The sequence below is a fragment of the Condylura cristata genome, unplaced genomic scaffold (genome assembly GCF_000260355.1).
Source record: "Condylura cristata isolate star-nosed mole 26May11 unplaced genomic scaffold, ConCri1.0 scaffold00027, whole genome shotgun sequence".
Classification (NCBI taxonomy): domain Eukaryota; kingdom Metazoa; phylum Chordata; class Mammalia; order Eulipotyphla; family Talpidae; genus Condylura; species Condylura cristata.
The window spans coordinates 29,054,090-29,073,992 of NW_004567128.1; the positions used below are offsets into that span (position 1 = coordinate 29,054,090).

The 19,903-nt window shown below is 41.5% G+C and overlaps 1 protein-coding gene across 1 annotated transcript in view; it reads left to right on the forward strand.

Annotated features, from left to right (window-relative positions):
* CLCN5 (chloride channel, voltage-sensitive 5) overlaps nucleotides 1–17,127 on the forward strand; it is a 41,806-nt gene extending 24,679 nt beyond the window's left edge. The window contains exons 5-13 of the mRNA XM_004690042.2: nucleotides 1,746–1,868; nucleotides 2,727–2,933; nucleotides 6,276–6,356; nucleotides 6,585–7,127; nucleotides 9,723–9,909; nucleotides 11,236–11,631; nucleotides 11,783–11,999; nucleotides 13,181–14,700; nucleotides 16,357–17,127. Coding sequence (XP_004690099.2) covers nucleotides 1,746–1,868; nucleotides 2,727–2,933; nucleotides 6,276–6,356; nucleotides 6,585–7,127; nucleotides 9,723–9,909; nucleotides 11,236–11,631; nucleotides 11,783–11,999; nucleotides 13,181–13,271 — 1,845 coding nt within the window. The 3' untranslated portion in view covers nucleotides 13,272–14,700; nucleotides 16,357–17,127. The remainder of the gene's footprint in view (nucleotides 1–1,745; nucleotides 1,869–2,726; nucleotides 2,934–6,275; nucleotides 6,357–6,584; nucleotides 7,128–9,722; nucleotides 9,910–11,235; nucleotides 11,632–11,782; nucleotides 12,000–13,180; nucleotides 14,701–16,356) is intronic.
* The last annotated feature ends 2,776 nt before the right edge of the window (nucleotides 17,128–19,903 follow it).

Sequence of the window (19,903 nt, forward strand, 5' to 3'; positions counted from 1 at the left end):
TGTGAAAAGCTCTGACATAAGGCTTGCTTGTGTGACCCCCTCTTTTTTTTTTACTTTTATTTGTGAACTAATTATAAATTTACAGGAAGTTGCACAACAGAGTACAGGGAGGTCCCCTGTTCTCTTCATGCAGCTGTCTCCAAAGGGGACATCTTTTATATCTAAAGTACAGTAAGTGGTAAAACAGGGAAATTAGCATTAGTACAATTCACAGACATTATTTTACCAGTTTTATATGCACAGTGGTGTGTGTGTGTATGTGTGTAGTGCTCTGTAATTTTATCCGATGGGTTGATTGTGTTGATTTGTATAACTGCTACAATCAAGATACAGAACTATGGTTCTATCACCACAGAGCTCTGCCATGCTGCCCCTTGATAGCTGTGTATGTATAAGTGTTCCAATGAGAACGTTAAAACTGGAACCTGAGATTTGCCCTAGTGACATTTTTTTCTGGCTCCTCTTTTTATGAATGAATGCTTGACTGAAGAAAGAGTCCTCTAGGTTTTAAGAAGGGTTGTTCTGCCAAGAACTTGGCCTCCTGGTCTCTGCCTCTAGCCAGTTCCACCCACTTTCCCTTTCACTTCCTTTCCCTCTTTCTTACCTCTGTAGTCTTCTTCCTCTCTAGCTATACTGGGAGACAAAGAACGAGCAGGTATCTGTTCCTCTGGGCGATAAAGATGATGGAAAACGTGTGTCAAAATTATAACCCAGAAAAAAACCTGAGCTTTCTGGTTCTCATTGTCTAGGTCAGTGAATTATTTTAATGGTGCTTTATGTTTTAAAAAATCTATTGAGTTTTGTGTTTCTGGTAATTTGAGTAAGGTTCCTCTTCTATTATTTTGATCAGCAAACAGAATCTCATATTGCTCAAGAGAGTTGTGTTTTTTTTTTTTTTTGAGGTATAGCTATTTGCTAGCTAGCATTTTAATGTTCTTACGTTCTTACAAGTGGCCAAAGTATATTTTCCGGCACTTCATTATCATACATTGGGAATTTCAAAAGTCAGTTTTTCTTTCCATGTTCAAACTAGCTATTGCCTTATATTCTTTTGGGTGGCTGGCATCTCAGGTGAGACTCATGATGAGTGCCCAAACCTTTCAACTGAGTAACTTGTTGCTCAGTCTGTGGTCATCAAATTATCTCACAAGTAGGTTTGTTTTCTAGAGAATGTGATTATGTATTTTAAGAAAAGCTGAGGAGAATAGAACTGGACTTTTAGTGGTGGGCTTAATGTATAGGTATATACAATGATCTTGAATGGTGCACCCCTGAAATGTATATAATAAAACAACTTTATATCAATAAAAGTTGTTTTAAAAAAGGAAAATCATCCAGGAATTTTGGAAATGATAACCTGTGAGAACTTGACACCAATAAAAGAACTGTTAAGTCTTAATAAAATTGACATCACTTTGCATATATTTGCCTACAAAACCTATCCAGCAAATTATTCACATCGAAAGTGAATTGCTGTCAAATTTTGTTTGTTCTCCATTCTTGTCCAACTCAGAAGCTGTTGTCAGTTTCCTTTGGGTGTAGCCACCCTTCTGATTTTCAGTAAAATGGGCTAACAGTGTTTCAGAAGTTGCTTTATTGACAGTCTGGGAGGAGCATCTTGAAACGATTTGATGCCTGTCTTTTTCTTTCTGACCTTCTTTCTCAAAAACCCATTGTTGAGAAGAGCTGCATGCCTCACTGTGATCATCTGGGCTGAAACAAGCTTTCTTTCTTCTCTGTTCCAGGGAGCCTTTGCCTACATAGTCAATTATTTTATGTATGTCCTCTGGGCTCTTCTCTTCGCCTTCCTTGCTGTGTCCCTTGTGAAGGTGTTTGCACCTTATGCCTGTGGTTCCGGAATCCCTGAGGTGAGTCTCTAAAATGGTTCATAAATGATAACCATAATGCGTCCTTTCTGGTTAAAAACCTTTCATGTGCATTCCAGCATCTGCCACATTATGAATATGAATCTGGATCAGACCACGAGGGACTCTAGGGCCTCTCTAGGTCTTCTTTGCATTTTCTCCCAGCCTGGGCCATCTGGACATTAAGGGAAGTTGATTCCTAGTCTCCTGTGGTTCTTAGTGCCGCAGGCCCCTGAAGAGCTCCCCAACTCTTTACCCAAGAGTAAGCACACTAGAGCCCCAAATTCTGGAAAAGTAATGGTATTGACACCTTTCTTAGAGCAGAAAAAAATAAAACTATTTTGCTCCATTTCCTATATTATGATTTGAACTAGTAAGAGAGCATTTCCACCTACTTTTGATTTTGATTGCTTGACATTGCCTAAAACCACTGAGGTTTTAGGTTATCCTGATGATCTTGCCCCTCTCTGTTTCCTGACCAAGTCAAAGTTATACTTTCTTTGCCAGAGAATCAAGGCTGGCTATACTAGTTTTTGAGAATGCAAATATGGGAAGAAAGCACCTACCTCCCCTGCCAACCGTCTCTGCTTCCCCCTCTCCATACTCACTCACTCTCATACATTAACTACTCTCTTGCCCAGCAAGTCTGTGGCTCCCTGCCCCAAAAGGAACTTTTGAAACCTTAAAGAACAGTCCCTGCTTTCTTGGGTTCCTGGGCTCTCTCCCAAACTGGGATCATTATAAGTCAAGCATCTGTATGTAACTTGTTCAAAAGGTACATTTTCTATAATGTCTAGATTATTGCTTTTTAGCCTTGCTTACTTACTTAGTCAATATCCAATCTCTCTCTTTAACTTACAGATAAAAACTATCTTGAGTGGTTTTATTATTAGGGGCTATTTGGGTAAGTGGACCCTGATTATCAAAACCATCACATTGGTGCTGGCTGTATCTTCTGGTTTGAGCCTGGGCAAAGAGGGCCCCCTAGTGCACGTGGCTTGCTGCTGTGGGAATATCTTGTGCCACTGCTTCAACAAATACAGGAAGAATGAAGCCAAGCGCAGAGAGGTAATAACAGATGACTTTAACAATCTTTTTTTTTTTTTTTTTTTTTTTTGGTGAATGCATCAATGGGACAATCTTATCAATGGGCATTTGGGGATTCTACCAGTGTCAATGCAAGTACCTTTTGATTCAGAAATTTCACTTCTAAGAATTTATCCTACAGATGTCTTAGCACATGTGTGCAGGAGGGTGTAGGAGGGTGATCAGTGGAGCATTTATCAACGTATTGAAACACTGAAATAATCAAAATAGGCATCAGTAGGGGTCTATTGGAGTAAACAAAATTCTATCCATCCACACTAGAAAATACTATACAGCCATTAAAAAGAATGAGTTAGGCCTATGTAAATGATAGTACTAAAACACCATTAAATTTTAAAAGCTAATTTTGGTACAGTGTGTATATTGTAATGCAATTAATGTGTTTTTAAATGTGTATATACTCTCAGAAGGAAATTCTGGAAAGTGGTTTACCTTAAATTGTTAAAAATGTCTATTTCTACTAAATGGGAAAGTGAGATGGTAGTGAAGGAGGAGGACTTTTTTTAAAATAATGTAATAGTTTATTTTTATATCATTTTGTGCTTTTTTTTTTCATCTCACTTGTAATCCACATGGGCTTCCCATCACCAAGTCACCCATGTGCCATCACTATAGTCCATTGCACTTCACCCCCCATTTTTGATCCCATTCCCCACTCCACCCCCGTTAAATGTCTCTGGTATATAGTTGTTCATTATTAGTATTTTTCTCCCCTGGTCCTTTATACTCCTTCTGTGAGTGAAACCACCTGGTATTTTCCCTTTTCTTTCTGGCTTATTTCACTAAGCATGATCCCTTCCAGCTCCATCCATGTTGCTGCAAAAGGCATGTGATTATCTTTTTGATTGCTGAGTAATACTCCATTGTGTATATGTACTACACCTTTTTAATCCAGTCATCTACTTTTGGGCATTGGGGTTGTTTCCATGTCTTTCCAATTGTAAATAAAACAGCAGCGAACATGGGGGTGCAGGTGTCTTTTTGAATCAGGGTTTTTGTGTCTTTTGGGTAGATACCTAGGAGTGGGGTTGCTGGTTCGTAGGGAAGCTCCATGTTTAGCAGTTTGAGGAACCTCCAAACAGTTTTCCATAGTGGCTGTACTAGTGCAGGAGAGTTCCTTTTTCTCCACATCCGGAGAAGGACTTTTTTAATGCATAATGTTCTGCAATTATGTGCTGTTTCTACTACAAAATAAAGGATTTTAAAAAGTTTATTGCTGTAGAAGGATAACTATAAACTCAGTATGTATGTCAGACACTAACCTTTTTATTTCTAACGTCATATTTACTTTCCCTCTGTAGGGGATCTTTCTTTGCCTTTGGCCACAGCCCCACTCATTTTTCCCATAACAGCATCTTTGTAGTTGTTCACATGTTAATAGAGTTGTTAATGTATACTATTTTGAGGATGTAGCATATTTTAAAAAAAGTTTTCCAAGTCATAAGTTACTTTTTGTTGTGCTATAATTGCAGTCTTAAGTTAAGACTTGCTCTGTTTTCCTTGAGTTACAAAGAAATTATATGGAATGGGCTGATACCAAGATCATCTTATTAGAAATGAATTTCTACAAAAAAAAATCCTAGGAATTTATTCTAAAAAAGCAAAAGAAAAATTGGCCAAAGATCCAGAAGGAAACTAACGATGTTGACTTCTCATTTTTTAAAAAGATTTATTTATTTATGCATACAAGAACTGGGGTACAGGCCAGATGTGTGGGGGTGAGAGGGTCCACCGAGACAGAGTGGGGAGCAGAACAGGCAGAACGGGTGAAACACACTGCTGAGGGGAGCAGAGTACAGGCCAGGAGAGGTCTGCCAGCCATGTGGTTCACCTCCCTGACTGGGGACCAAACTCATGCTGCAGTAGCTGTGGACAGCTTCATAGTGCTGTGCCTTAACTCATTACACCACCAGGGAGGGCCTGATGTTGACATTTCAATTATGGAATATATCTGGAAAGTTCAGGAGGGCATGTTCCTGGCATGGTTAGAAAGGAGAGGGAGACTAGCAGGAGAGAAAGAGAGTGAAAACTTAGTAGATTGTTCTAGCCACCTGTCTTATGGTAGAACGACAGAAGGTGATATTAAATTGGTGAGATTGTTCAATGGTAAGAATGTACAACAGAAGCTGAAGAGCTGAAAAAAGTAACTGGCAGGAGTAAAATGTTGATTGATGCTGGTTTTGCATAGGTAGATATGACTTTGAGTCTATAGATTGCTGGTTACTTTCATTTCTGAAGTTGACATTTTTGTGCCAATAGTCCATTATAAAATGAGAGGGAATCTGACTTGGCTATTTCTCTGTACAGATGTCACATAGTCTTCCAACAAGACTTGTGAATATTGGATCGTTAGTTTACTTCCTGTTGCTTATTAGACTTTTTGGTTATTTTTTCCTGTTCTCACCATCGGCAGCAATCCTTTTGTGTCCCAGGGGCCATGCCCATGGGCAGGTGGTTGATAGTAAAGGTAGAGATTTGAGAAGGATGGTTATTGACAGAGTCCACTCTCTGTGTACAGTTAAAGCAAGCCAGCTACTCTCATTCTTCTTTCTTATACTTCATTCTAAAGCATCATTACTGAAATCCCCTCTCTCAAGTCCCATGTTGACTGTCAACTTTCTCAGACAAAAGTCCATCATCACTGTGAGTTTTGAACACCTTCCCAGCTATTACCAGAGACAGTCTTTCCTCCCTGTCATTTTACTGCACCATCCTGCGTTCTTAGAGAAACCTCACTGCTTATTTTGTCGAGAGCCATTTTATCCTACAAAAACGGAATTTTGTCCAGCTTTCTCTTTAAAAATTTGTTTATTATCACAACCAATATATCACACATCACAGAAGCCAGAATCTTATGAAAGGACTTATCCTTCTATGATTTTTCCCCTTTAGTTTTGTGTTATTTGAACCTTCTTTAAGTGTCACTTTATAAGAATTCCTTTTATAAGAAAGTGCTATGTGAACACGTCACTATAAGTAAGTACTTCATGTAGGTGGTGAATAATAGTTCCACAAACTGAAATTCAGTTGGAAGTATTAGGGGTGAGGGGAGAATTGGGAGGACAGCGCATGCCTGCATAACAAAGGAAAGGCTTCTACATGTATGAGTACTTGACTATGTATGTTCAAATTCTGACACATAATGTTACTTTCCAATATAAATTGAACTTCATTTTTGATAAATTGGACCTGGGACCCATAAAGGTTTCTTTTTATGTCTAGTAACCACTAACATTCCTTTTAAAAGATGATTGAAAGTACAGTGGCATTATTCTATCACTAATTCTGAGTTTGGGATTGTAGGTTTTGTCGGCCGCAGCAGCAGCTGGTGTGTCTGTAGCCTTTGGGGCTCCTATCGGTGGAGTATTATTCAGCCTAGAAGAGGTAATGACTTTGAACTGTCTACAGAGCATGTGCATGCTTTTGTGTCATGGTTTCTGACCAGCGTCTGTGTGCATTGCTGTCCTTTGTGCTCTGCCAACTCAGTGCTTGACCACGTGACCAGTGACCCAGGCACTTTCATCCTCCTCTAATTCCTGCAGCACTGACTTTTCACTGAATATACAGGGGCTACATATTGACGGAGTTCGCTTTCTCACCTTGTCTCTATAGGTCAGCTACTATTTCCCCCTGAAAACGTTGTGGCGATCATTCTTTGCTGCGTTGGTAGCAGCATTCACCCTGCGCTCCATCAATCCTTTTGGAAACAGCCGCCTGGTTCTATTTTATGTGGAGTTTCACACCCCATGGCATCTCTTTGAGCTTGTGCCATTCATTCTGCTGGGCATATTCGGTGGTCTGTGGGGAGCTCTGTTTATACGCACAAACATTGCCTGGTGTCGGAAGCGTAAGACCACCCAGCTGGGCAAGTATCCTGTCATAGAGGTCCTCGTCGTGACAGCCATCACCGCCATCTTGGCTTTTCCCAATGAATACACCCGTATGAGCACAAGTGAGCTCATTTCTGAGCTGTTTAATGACTGCGGGCTTCTGGACTCCTCCAAGCTCTGTGATTATGAGAACCGTTTCAACACAAGCAAGGGAGGTGAATTGCCTGACCGACCAGCTGGTGCAGGAGTCTACAGTGCGATGTGGCAGCTGGCCCTGACCCTCATCTTGAAAATTGTCATTACCATTTTCACGTTCGGCATGAAGGTGAGAAGATTCCTTTGGCCCTGAGTGGAGGTAGATGTGGCTGTGGGTTTGGAGGGCAAACCTGAGATAGCCTATCATCCTCATATCATATGAGGTGTTTCCAACTTCACCCCACATTACTCCCATACCCTCAAAAGCTCCTTCCTCACCCCACATCCCATAACTTCTTAGACAAAATTGTATCTAAGTCTTAAATTCGAAACTTAGTTTTAAACCTGTGCAAATCTTATGGTAATTTAAGATGGAAATATTTTCTCTTTTTCTGTGGAAAACACTTTTTTACCCTCAAAAAGTATGGTGAAGTATTTATTGCAGGTGTATTTTATATGAAAACAATACCTGACCAGCACCGGTTGCTGTAGAGTTTACCAACACAGTTCACAGGACTAGGTTGAACTGAAATGGAGTTGTTCACATTCTACCTTTTGACCATTAAAACAGCATCTTTATGTGGTTTAACTCAACATACAGCTAAAGGCATTTTTTTGGTAGATGATATTAATGTACAGTTATCAAGAACTTCACAGGCGATCCTAGACAAATCAGCGCTGTTGTTTTACTTTTATTACCTATCACCGTATCCATGTGTCAGAAGAAACAAAGGAAATTTTGTTAATGTTTCCTCTTCCTTTCCAGGTTTTAGTGTTTCTTTTCTTTAGTGCCCCATTACCAAGTTCTTTCCCTCTATTACCTGCACTTCCCAGATTTGAGATTCAAATCTGAAAATAAGAGATAGCAACTCAGTTTCCAGCGTATCGCAGTTGCTGAGATAATGCCATCTATTCCTCTCAATACCCTAGAAAGTTTTGCAGTGTTCCTTGACTTAATTTTTACCTTGTGGCTTCATTCTTTCACTTAAACTGAATTGGTGTGCCATCAAACCCACCCAGCTTCAAATGGACCCCAAAAGTAAATATAAACTACTTATTTTTTTAAGATATACATTTATTTTTTATTTTTTTAATTGCATTCTTTTTTTTTAAAGATTTATTTTTATTTATTCGTACGGAACTGGGGTACAGGCCAGAGATGCGGAGGGTGGGAGAATTCACCAGGGACAGAGTGGGGAGCAGAACAGGCATATCGACGAAGTACACTGCTAAGGGGAGCAGCAGGCGGGTCAGGAGAGGTCTGCCGCACCATGTGGTCACCTCCGGGGCAGGCGGGGATCAAACTCATGTGGAAGCGGCTTAAGCTTCTTAGTGCAGTGCTTCAACCTGCTGCACCACCAGGGAGGGCCAAGATATACATTTATTTATTTATGCAAACAAGACCTGGGGTGTCCACTAGAGGTGCAGTGGTTGGGGTGGTGAGAAGATTCACCAGAAACAGAGTGGGAAGCAGAACAGGCCAATCTACTGAAATACAATGCTGAGGGGAGCAGTGGGCGAGTCTGCTGCACCATGTGGGTCAGCTCCATGTCTGGGGATCAAACTCAGGCCGCAGTGGCTGCCAGTAGCTTGGTAGTGCCAAGACTTAATCCCTGTGCCACCGGGGAGGCCCATATATAAGCTATTTTAAAACAATCTGCTGTTTTGATTATTTTTGTCATCATTTCCCTCTCAGCACAGAAAGTTGAGGATTCACTATATTATACTAGGGGCCCAGAAAGAGTGGGGAGACAGTTGAGGGTTCCTTTTTGGGTAGTCAGTTGCACAACCATCATCCTACTTCATTTAAAAATGGAATTCTGGGCCCTCCCTGGTGGCGCAGCGGGTTAAAGCACAGCACTAAGAAGCTAAAGCCACTGCAGCATGAGTTTGATTTCCACCTGCCCCGGAGGTGACCCACATGGCACGGCAGACCTCTCCTGACCCACCCGCTGCTCCCCTCAGCAGTGTACTTCGACAATCTGCCTGTTCTGCTCCCCAGTCTGTCTCTGGTGAAGCCTCTCACCGCCCCTGAGCCTCTGGCCTGTACCCCAGTTCTGTATGTATAAATAAATTAAAAAATCTTAACACAATGGAATTCTTTAATTTTTATGTGCCATCCTTTTGTGTGAGCAATGGGTTAGAATTGACTACATGAGAACAGTTGTAGGCATGGCATTTAAACCTTGGCACCAACATTTACTAACTTTTGACCTTGGGTGAGTTACTTCAATTCTCTGAACCTCAATTTCTTGTAACGTGGAAATCCATCTCTGGATGTGGTTGTAAAAAAAAAAAAAACTAGTGGAATCTTACCTATGAAACATCTGGAATAGGCCATGAGAGTCAATAAAGGGTAATTGTTATGGACAAGAATTCAGAATTGGGGGAAATATCTGCTTATATGAAAAACTCCATCTCTTTTCCTTGGGAGGTACGGCTTAATTTCCACCCCCAGTTCTGTGTTGGTCTAGAGAGTTTAGGCTCTTCCTGCTGGGCCCTGAGACAGGGTCAGCTTCTTTGCGATTGTACTTGCCTGCACTGCCCAGATGACCTCTAGTCCCTGTAGTTTTACACAAATGTTTGCCGCCACTTGCTAGTATAGTGCATCATGACTTTATCACTGGTCTGTTCGCGTCACAGAGGGTCAGCCCTTTAGTCCTTTTCCAAATGGCAAGCAGTCACATCATTTCTCAACTAACCACCTTCTGCTTTCTCTTTGCAGATCCCTTCTGGCCTCTTCATCCCTAGCATGGCTGTTGGTGCTATAGCGGGTCGACTTTTGGGAGTAGGAATGGAGCAGCTGGCTTATTACCACCATGACTGGGCCATCTTCAATAGCTGGTGTAGTCAGGGCGCTGATTGCATCACCCCTGGCCTGTACGCAATGGTTGGAGCTGCTGCCTGTTTAGGTGAGTAGGGTCTGCGTTGATTTAAGTGACAAAAGTAAGGGTCGGGATAGTAAATGCAGGTGAATGCAGATTCCTTTTATGGCCATCCATTTCCTGTTGGGTTTTGCATTTTTAAAAATAATATAATAGCTTATTTTTACACATTTTGTGCCTTTTTCCATCTCACTTGTAATTCCCGTGGGCTTACCATCACCAAATCACCCATGTGCCATCACCACAGTCCAGTGCACTTCCCTCCCCCCACTGTTTTTGATGGGCTTTGCATTTTTTAAGTGCTTTAAGAAAGCATTCTTTATGATATGTCTACATTCCTCCCCTTTGAGAGAAATACCATCATACTGAGGAAATCATCAGAAACTTGGACAAGAATATCTGAAGAGAATGTTCATCACACTATTATTATTTATTTTAAAGATTTGTTTGTTTATACATGCAAGAGCTGGGGAGCAGAACAAGTGGATATATTGAAAGGTACTGCTGAGGGGAGCAGTAGGTGAGACAGGAGAGGTCTGCTGGGCCATGTGGGTCGGCTCCCTGGCAGGGGATCAAACTGAAGCTGCAGTGGCTGTCGATAGCTTGATAGTGATGAGACTTTGACCTCTGCACAACCAGGGAGGCCTACACTATTACTTATAATAGCAACAAGTTGGAATCAAACTAAATGTGCACATTAAGGGGCTCATTATGTAAATTACGGTACATCCAAATGTTATACAGCCATTGAATGTTTAACATATTTAAGTAGAATAATAAACTTGTAATAATATACAAAAGGCTCCTAACATAAAGTATGTTGCTGGGAGGGTTATCATGGTAAGGAATTAAACACAGTTTAAATGAGTTCACCTCTGTAAAAATGTACATTTTTGCATAGTCAAACATCTGAAAATATAACGCAAAAATTTTACTCTAGATTTTTCTAGGCAATAAGCCTGTGGATATAATTCCTTTATGTATTTAAAAATATATCCTGATTTTTCCACAACGAGCCCATGTATCCCTCAGGATGAGCTCAAGTCCTCATAGTGTTACACAAAATGTGGATGTCTTATGCAGTTATTTTATAATTAGGGTGCAAAAAAGCAACTGACATGAAAAAATCAAAGAATTAAGAAGGCATTCTGTGCTTTTGTAGATGTTATTTGAGAAATCTGGACTCATGCTCATTGCAAACTTACTTGACCACAGTGGCCGGGGTCTGTGAAGATGTAGGTTAGTTAGCCCTCTTTTAGCGATGTTTCTGGATGGGTGTCGGGGACAAGCCTGTAATTACAATAAACCCTGTATTTTGCCTGCCCTCAGTCACCTTTGTCTGTGTCTTTTCAGGTGGGGTGACACGGATGACTGTTTCTCTTGTTGTCATAATGTTTGAACTAACGGGTGGCTTGGAGTACATCGTACCTCTAATGGCTGCAGCCATGACCAGCAAGTGGGTGGCAGATGCTCTTGGGCGGGAGGGCATCTATGATGCCCACATCCGTCTCAACGGATACCCCTTTCTTGAAGCCAAAGAAGAGTTTGCTCATAAGACCCTGGCAATGGATGTGATGAAACCCCGGAGAAATGCTCTGTTAACTGTCCTTACTCAGGACAGTATGACCGTGGAAGATGTAGAGACCATAATCAGTGAAACTACTTACAGTGGCTTCCCAGTGGTGGTGTCCCGGGAGTCCCAAAGACTTGTGGGTTTTGTCCTGCGACGAGATCTCATTATTTCAATTGGTAAGGATTTCAGAACGGGGCTAGTGGCATCCACTATGGAAATGGATAGGTGTGCAATGGTAGAAGGTGGTGGGGAGAGGGGCCTAGTTAAAGGCCAAAGGATAGAAGTAGTACTTGCATTTACAACTTTACTTTTCTGCTTTTCAAATAGAAAATGCTCGGAAAAAGCAGGATGGGGTTGTGAGTACTTCCATCATTTATTTCACTGAGCATTCTCCTCCAATGCCACCGTATACCCCGCCCGCCCTAAAGCTTCGGAACATCCTGGATCTGAGCCCCTTCACTGTGACTGACCTTACACCCATGGAAATCGTGGTGGATATCTTCCGCAAGCTGGGGTTGCGGCAGTGCCTGGTCACGCACAATGGGTGAGAGCTCTTTGGAGAAGGCCAACTGGGTGGTAGAGTGCAGACTAGAGAGACAAAGATGGAAAATCAAATTCAAGTAAACATGAGTAGCATATTGGAACCTTTTTGAAGCACTGGGATGAAGATGGATATATTTCTGTAGTCATAATTCATAGAAAAGGCTTTGGGGAAGAAGTGTTTGAGAGATGTGAACTTTTGGTTGTACGTTATAAATAATTCAGCTCTCCCCCCATAATGGGAACAGCTGTGTTTTTATGAATAGACAACACTGAAATTCTAATGATATCAGTAGTAAATGTCTAGTACTTGTTCCTTACAATTACTTTACTACTATTAGAGGTTGAGCAAAGTCAGTTTCAGTGAGGTTTAAAGATATGTACAAGGGCCGACATTTAATATATAATAGAGGCGGGCTCTTAACACAAGTCATCTGACTCCCACAGCCAAGGCTTGCTCTTTCTGGGAGATCTCTTATCCAGCAAAGGAAGCCCTGCTATTTTTATTGGAAAGGAAGGAAGGTTGAGGAGAAGGGGGATTTTTTTTTCTCCCTGAACATGGTATGTTAATCCTGCAATTATATAAGAATTTCCCCCTCTAAAATTTCTAACTGCTGTAACAGATGTCTTGAAGGATTTAAATCAGTCAGGGGATTTTTCCTAACTGATTCATTCAACTTTTATTGAATCCTTACTTCATGTAAGAAGGTTTTCCACCAGCCTCCAGGGAGACACAAAAATGAATAAGACCCTTATCTGCCCTCAAAGCATGTGCAGTGTCCTAGGGAAGCAGAGAATACACAAACAGGAGCAGTGCCTGGGGGCGGTGTGTGTAGAGCATGCTGTTGCTCGCTCCTGTGATCGGAGAAGGAGTTCTGGAAAAGGGCCCTTTGAACTGGGCTGCAGAAGTGGAGGAAGATTCATATGTGTGCAGAAGAATATTTAAATCAGAGGAAAGAACAGGATCTGAGTCCTGGAGGTAGTGATGCTTGGAGGGTGTTTAGCGACCTAGTCAGGGTCTCATTCGCCTGGTGCGCAGACCCTCATTCTACCATCTCCTCATTCTGGAAGGGCAGCAAATGTCCAAGGATGGAGTTGTGAAGGAGTGAGGAGTGAAAGTATAACTTTTGAGAATGTTATTTTAAGTACAGATTTATTTTTATTTTGTCTTGTTTTGTTTTTTAGGCGACTGCTTGGCATCATTACCAAAAAGGATGTTTTGAAGCATATAGCACAGATGGCGAACCAAGATCCTGACTCCATTCTCTTCAACTAGAATGACAGGGGTGGCTGGATATAAAAAGGAAAGACATTGCAGACCATGGATATATTTTATAGACTGGGTACCCAAAACACATTTCCCATGTTTGGATGGTGAAGTTCTATTAGTGTCTTGTCTCATTCTTACATGTTAACCAGTTGCACTACATAATCTCTGGAAATTAATCTTCTCTTTCGGAGAATATACAGTTAGGCTTCTGTGATATTGCTAGGAAGGTTTCATGAAAGAGGAAACAAGATTGCTATGGATTAATTGTTTTTCTCTCTTTTTTTAAGATTTTTATTTTAGTTAAATAATTTCTAGCCAATATGCAATCACTGAAAACTATGCAAGAAAAATTCCAACTGTCCTGACCTATATAGCCTGCAGGAAAGTCATGAAAAAGTCACTTTTTTGGACTCTAACAGTCATTGGTGGAAGATGAAGTGTAAACTAAGTGGCTTTACTTTTCCAACCACAGAAAGGAAAGCCAGAAGGAAAATAATAATGGTATTTTCCAGACTGTGAAGATACAGTTCAAATGTTATCTTGTTCCTGTTACAATATTAGCATTATTAGTTTGTGTATGTTGTATATGTTAATTTTAATATCTGATTATAAGACAATGCTGCTTTGGTTAATCTCCTCTAAAAGAGTTTAGAGAGGTTGATTTTTATAGCTTGCTTGTTCCTGGTACTCTACTGAAGTACACAGAGATAAGTCATAGAGCTTTCACCCTGTCTGCAAAAAGGGTAAATTTCCAGATGGTATTTGTTAGCTAGTGGACAAGGACTTTGCAATGAATTCCTTAGTAGCAAGGAATGGTTTCTTCAGCTTCCTTGAAATGAATGATTAGTAAAATTCTAAGCAAAGTCAGTGATTAGGAATTTAATATTTTGTAAGGTCCCAACTAGCCCTCTTACCCAGATGCCACCTCCATTAGCGATGGTGCTTTATAGGCTTCTGGAATTGCGAGTAAAGGGAACCAAGTTTGGCCTGCATACTGGTAAACCAGAGATGATCCTGAGCTCTGTCTGCATTCTCATGCATTCCTCTGTAAAGACCACCAGTACTAAAATAACTGGGCACTTGTGCTTCTTTCAACGTTACATACGACTAAGAGGCCAGTGGTTTTCCAGTGAACATGAATTTAGGCTTGGGGTACTCTCAACTATATTCAAGGCATTGAAATAGGATAGGCAGCTGTGATTCCCTGAGGCTCCTAAGAATTCTACATAAATTGCAGAGCCATCCTAAGACCCAGGGACATGGACAAGGCCCGGTGACACCAAAGGTGCTTGTATCCAATCGAAAAGGTGCCTGTCTCCATTTCCCACCACCTTCACCGCACTGGAAAACAGTACACTATCGGGACCCCTGGTGGAGTTACAGAGCCACCACCATCATTCCGACCACTGTTCTGTTTTTTACAGTTTACCCATGGGTAATTACTCTCCAGTTTTCTCTCTCTTTTCATTCCTCAGTCCCACATCCTGTTTTTGGGGTCGGGTCTCATACCTGGTTAATCATTCCTACTATTAAAAAATAACTTCCAGGGCAAGCTAAAATGGAAACCAAGGCTCAGCAACCTTATGGTAGGTGGGCCAGAGCTAACACACAGCCATTTGCTTTGCTGCCTAGCCCAGTCACCCCTGCTAGGCCTCCAGCAGTGAGACTTAACAGCCAGGGGTGAGAGTTCAGCCTTTCCCATTCTTTCAAGTCTGTTCCCAGCCGCCCACCATCCTTCCAGCCTAGAATTCGACATCTTCTCGTTTGCCTCCTCCCTCCTCCTCCCCAAAGACCTCAGTGTACCTCATTTTAAAAGTTGCTAATCCCTGATTCTAGGATTTTTTTTATTCCTAGTTCTTAGTCTTTCCAAATGCTGAAATTCTTTTATTGCCCAGAACTAAGTGGCCAAGACTTACTTTGATTGTGATTTTTTAAATACTAAGGCAATCACCAGAGATTTTTTTCCTTTTAAGTTTATCACTTAGTATTTTAGTGAGAAGGGGGAAAACCCAGTAGCGTGTATTATATCATCATGAATCCGTAACTTGACATCTGTGTTTTGTTTTTCTTTTTTTTTTTTTTTAATGCCACTGACTCCCACATGATGAGGCTCTTTGCCTGGCCACCCCTATATGTTGTGTAGAAATCAAATTTCTTATTTGTATATTTCTGGTTCACTACCTATCTTAATAGCTGTCCAAATGTTTGCAAAATAGGAAATGTTAATATTTCTGATATTTGACGACAATGAAAGGTTTGCTTATACTTCATAGTGCAGCAGCGATACCGAGGGTGTCTAAGTTTGCCTTTGTGTTTCTTCTAGGCTCTGTTTTTGATTTTAGACAGATGAGCCAGTGTTAAGGTGCTACTTCAGAGAATAAATTTAAGAGATCAGATAACACTGTGCCAAGGTATACTTTTTAGATGCTAAGCACCGATTAGCCCTCCAGAGAATAATATAATATCCCTTTGATACCTCATTCCTGATAAATCTCATTCATTAACCTCAGCTTCTCAGGAATCCTTGTAACTCAGATGCTAGAAATAGCTGTAGTGTATGGTATCCTTTTTATGTCCAGTCCTATGGTTTGGTCCAAAGGTGGCTAATTGTGACTAGAGCTGTCTGCTAGACTACAGGCTCAGCACCTTGATACTCAGAGTTAGTTGTGTTGAGGCAAAGGGAAATGTTCTTTCTGCCATTGGCAATTCAGCAGTTGGGCACACTTAACCAACCCATAAAGCCTGTCTAGGGAGGTCTTCGTTAGCCTCAAATGGCCATATACCTCAATGGGAAAAGACTAGCTAATCTGTGATTTTAAAATGATGAATTGAGACTATTTTGGTATTAAAATAGAAAATGTCCCGACACAACAGAAGGAATTACAAATGAACGCCGATTAATACTTCAGGAGAGCTAGGATTTCTATAGGTTTGTAAAGTCTTAACTGCTATATTTTGAATCTTCAGCAGTTCATGATTGATTAGTTAAACCGCTGGAGGGGAGAAGCAGGGCATGGAAAATAATGGCCGCTTTCAAGATCATTTCTACATGGATACTTGTTCAGATGCTCTTCTCTTTCTCTGCTTCCAGTGTCCTTCTGGCTCAGCCGTGGAGTAGAGGTGGGATAATCCACAGAACAGGTGCCTTCTGGTGAATAATCTAATGTTGATGATACCTTGGAGTTGTTAACTGGCAGATCAAATAATTTGTGGATTGAACTGCTTGGTACCAGAGGGTGAATCTGAACCCCTTACGTGAAGAGCAGAGCACAGTATGAATTTCTTTAGAAAGTCTTCAATTCTGTTTGAACATGAGAATGATAATAAAAATAAATAGGGTGTGGTCTGAAGCTGAGATGTCATCTTCAACCAAGACCTTTTTAAACCTGTTCAGGTGTGGGGGGAGCAAATGTTTTTAAAACCTTCACGTGTAATAGACTCCATCATGGAAAGTAATCATTGCTGTTATGTTTTAAGTATTGCAATCAACTTACCCTTTTGATTCTTAATCTTAGTTTGTTTTATTAGGTGATGAGTAGGAAAGTGTACTTGTTATTCTACAGTATCCTTGTTTTTTTTAATAAACCATAGAGTGCAATTTATGAAGTTGAGTTTTTAATGATAGTGAAGACAATTTTGAGACTTTGAAATGGCCAGTGTGTTTTTTATTATCACAGTACTTAAGTCTGACCACCTTGTACTGTGAGGGGTGAGTTTATTTACACTGGATCAGAGCCAAATACAGGCCACCTCTCAGTTCAGAGAAAGCAGGAGTGCATCTTCCATGATGGTGCATAGAGTAGTGAGCTTTTTTTTTTTTTGAAAGATTTATTTATGTATACAGAGTTGGGGTACAGGCGAGAGGTGCAGGGGCAGTGAGAGAATTCACCAGAGACAGAGTAGGGAGCACAACAGGCAGATCAATGATGTACACTGCTGAGGGGAGCAGTGGGCAGGTCAGGAGAGGTCTGCCGCACCATGTGGGTCAGCTCCAGACCTGGGATTGAACTCATTGAACTCGCACTGGAGCACCTGCGGCTAGCTTGCAGTGCTGCGCTTTAACCCGTTGCACCACCAGGGAGGGCCAGAGTAGAGTGAGCTCTTGAAGACCCTGAGAAAAGTTAGGAATTTAGAAAGTAAACTGGAGGTAGCATATTGAGTCCTTACAACAAAAGATAGATATCTCAGTATGCGATCTCAACTTGTACCCTAAAACCTTGATTTTTTTTTTAAAAATCACCTCGGGGATTGTGTGGACCCTTGTTGAAGAAGGAACTGAAAGGCATAGTTATGGAAAATCCCTAGTAGAAAAATCTAAGTTCAACTGCTATGGTAGAAGGAAGGTCTTGCTCCCTCCGATCCACCTGGCATTTAGTAACTGCTGATCCTGAGCCTCGAGGGGAGAAAAAGTCAAGTAATTGCTCACAGTTCAGACTTTTCAGGCACATGAGGGGCTCAGAGCAGCACGGGGCTGAGGCGAGGTTTACTTTTTTCGAGACAGCTGGCCCAGGGCAGGACTTATGCTCATGAAAAAGGGAGACATAAATGTTAGGTTGATCGCCTTAAATTCTGATAAAGAAATCTCTCTTAAAAGTCTATGCGTTTAGTCTCCCTAATGTTTGCTTACTGGATACTAGAAAGAATAAGGTGAGGACTTCTCAGATTAGAACTCAAGGAGCTGTGCAGTTTTGAAGTCTGGTCAATGAACTGGACACACATTGCCTGCTCACCCTGCTGCCCCAGTTTTGGTTGTTTGCTCCAAAGAGAGATGTTCTTGGAATAGCAGGAGTTAGCGACTTCCAGTTACTCCCCAGATGTTTCCTGGCTAGTCTCATATTTAAACATCTGAATCTGGGCAAAGTTTTAAAGTGATGTAGGGAATAAAAAACTTGTTTCCACTCTGTAGACTGATTTTTGCCAAATCACCCAAGAAAGTATTTGATGTGCAGAGTCTGTGTGTCTTGGCGTGAAGCTGCAAATTGCCCAGCCCAGCCCCATAGTCATAAATTCCTAGCTTAAGTTCTTCCCAAAGGGTCTTCAGCCTCAGCAAGCTCACTCATGGAATGAATGCCTTGCCCTAAGTTTGGCCTTTTGTAGGGAGAAATTAGTATAAACATGAACCATCTCTGCCTCCCCTCTTCTCTCTCCCCCCTTTTTTTCTCAGTCCTGCCCCATGCCCTAAATTCAAACTGTTGTCAGTTGTTTCAAGCATTTTGTTTTGATCGTGGACTTTAGAAAAGGAAGGTCATTCTGAGAATAGAGAGTGGAAGGCGCTCAGAGTGGACAAGGCCAGGGCAGCTTGGCCCCACCACAGCAGTGGAAGCCAACAAATAAGATCTGTTTGCTCTCTGTGGTGCCGCCCAAGAGCACGCACACAGTGGTCCCAGTCAAGCTTCCCATCTCGGCCTGACTGACGCTTGGGAGGATAAATTCTTTGGTGTTAGGAAGGAGGGGCCTTCCTCTGTACTGAGAGTGCATACCTGGTGTCGGGGCTTTAGCAAGTCAAGGCGGACATACGAAGTTTTCCTTACTAAGCCTTATTATCTACTAGTCCAAGTCTTTTGAAAGCTAGAGGCAGTCTAAGATAGATATGGTGAGTGAAATGTCACTTGGCAAAATGAGGACAAAGGATTCGCCTGAGGTGGCTTTTCAGTGTGGGAATGTTCAGTCTCATTATCATATCAAGTGTACCTCAAAATATATGGTCCTTTAAGAGTGCTCTTTTTCCTCTATTTCACTTTATTCCTTCTTCCTCCTTTGCCTCCTGTCATCCTACTTTTTATTACTCAGCGTTTTTTTATATATATAAGTATTTACATTTTTATGATAGATTTGGTCCTTTGGGACCATGTCATAATTAAGAATTAATTTCATGTAGACAAAAATGATGTTTAATATTGTATTCTTTTAAACCACCTTCTGAAGCTTTGCTGCTAACCAGATACAGGCCAGAAAGAAGTTGGGGCTGACAGACTGCACCCTGGTCATGTCACCTAAGGTGACATTAATGTTATGATGGTGACTCTCATTTGACCCGAGTCAGCCTCCTGCTCTTACCTCTATCCACTTGTTTCTGGCTATGGGAAATATACCACCCCCTGGGTGAGCCAGTGAGATCAGGCAGATCTGAAGGGGTGGGTTCCAGCCTATGGCCCACCTTACGAATAACCCTGCAATGTCCCACTTGATTTGTAGGGCCAGCTCCAACTTCAGTAGCCAAAGAAAACCTGTCTGACTCTACATTTTAGTTCCTGAGAGCTGGTGAGAGTTCAGCTAAAGCTAATGTATAGCCAGCAGCAGTAGCTAGGCATCCAGAAGCTAGTGTCAACCAAAGCTAAAGTTGTCTGAGTTTCCACAGGAAGCTTGGTGCTGAGCTGTTCCGAGTAATTGTCAATCTGAGTGTTCCCAGTCTGGTAGTCACACTTTCTTAGCTTTATTCTGGTTTTTAGAGATGTTGGTCCCTGTTTCTAGATGCAGCCTGTACCCAGCTGTGGCTCACCGCTCACTCCATGAGTCCCTGGTCATGCATAGCAACGTAGTCTAACAAGGAAGACAAGCTAGGGAGTTAAGGGACCTGGTTTCTAATCCCTGTGCTTCTACTAACTCGCCTCGAGATCTTAACCGCTCTGTGCCTCAGT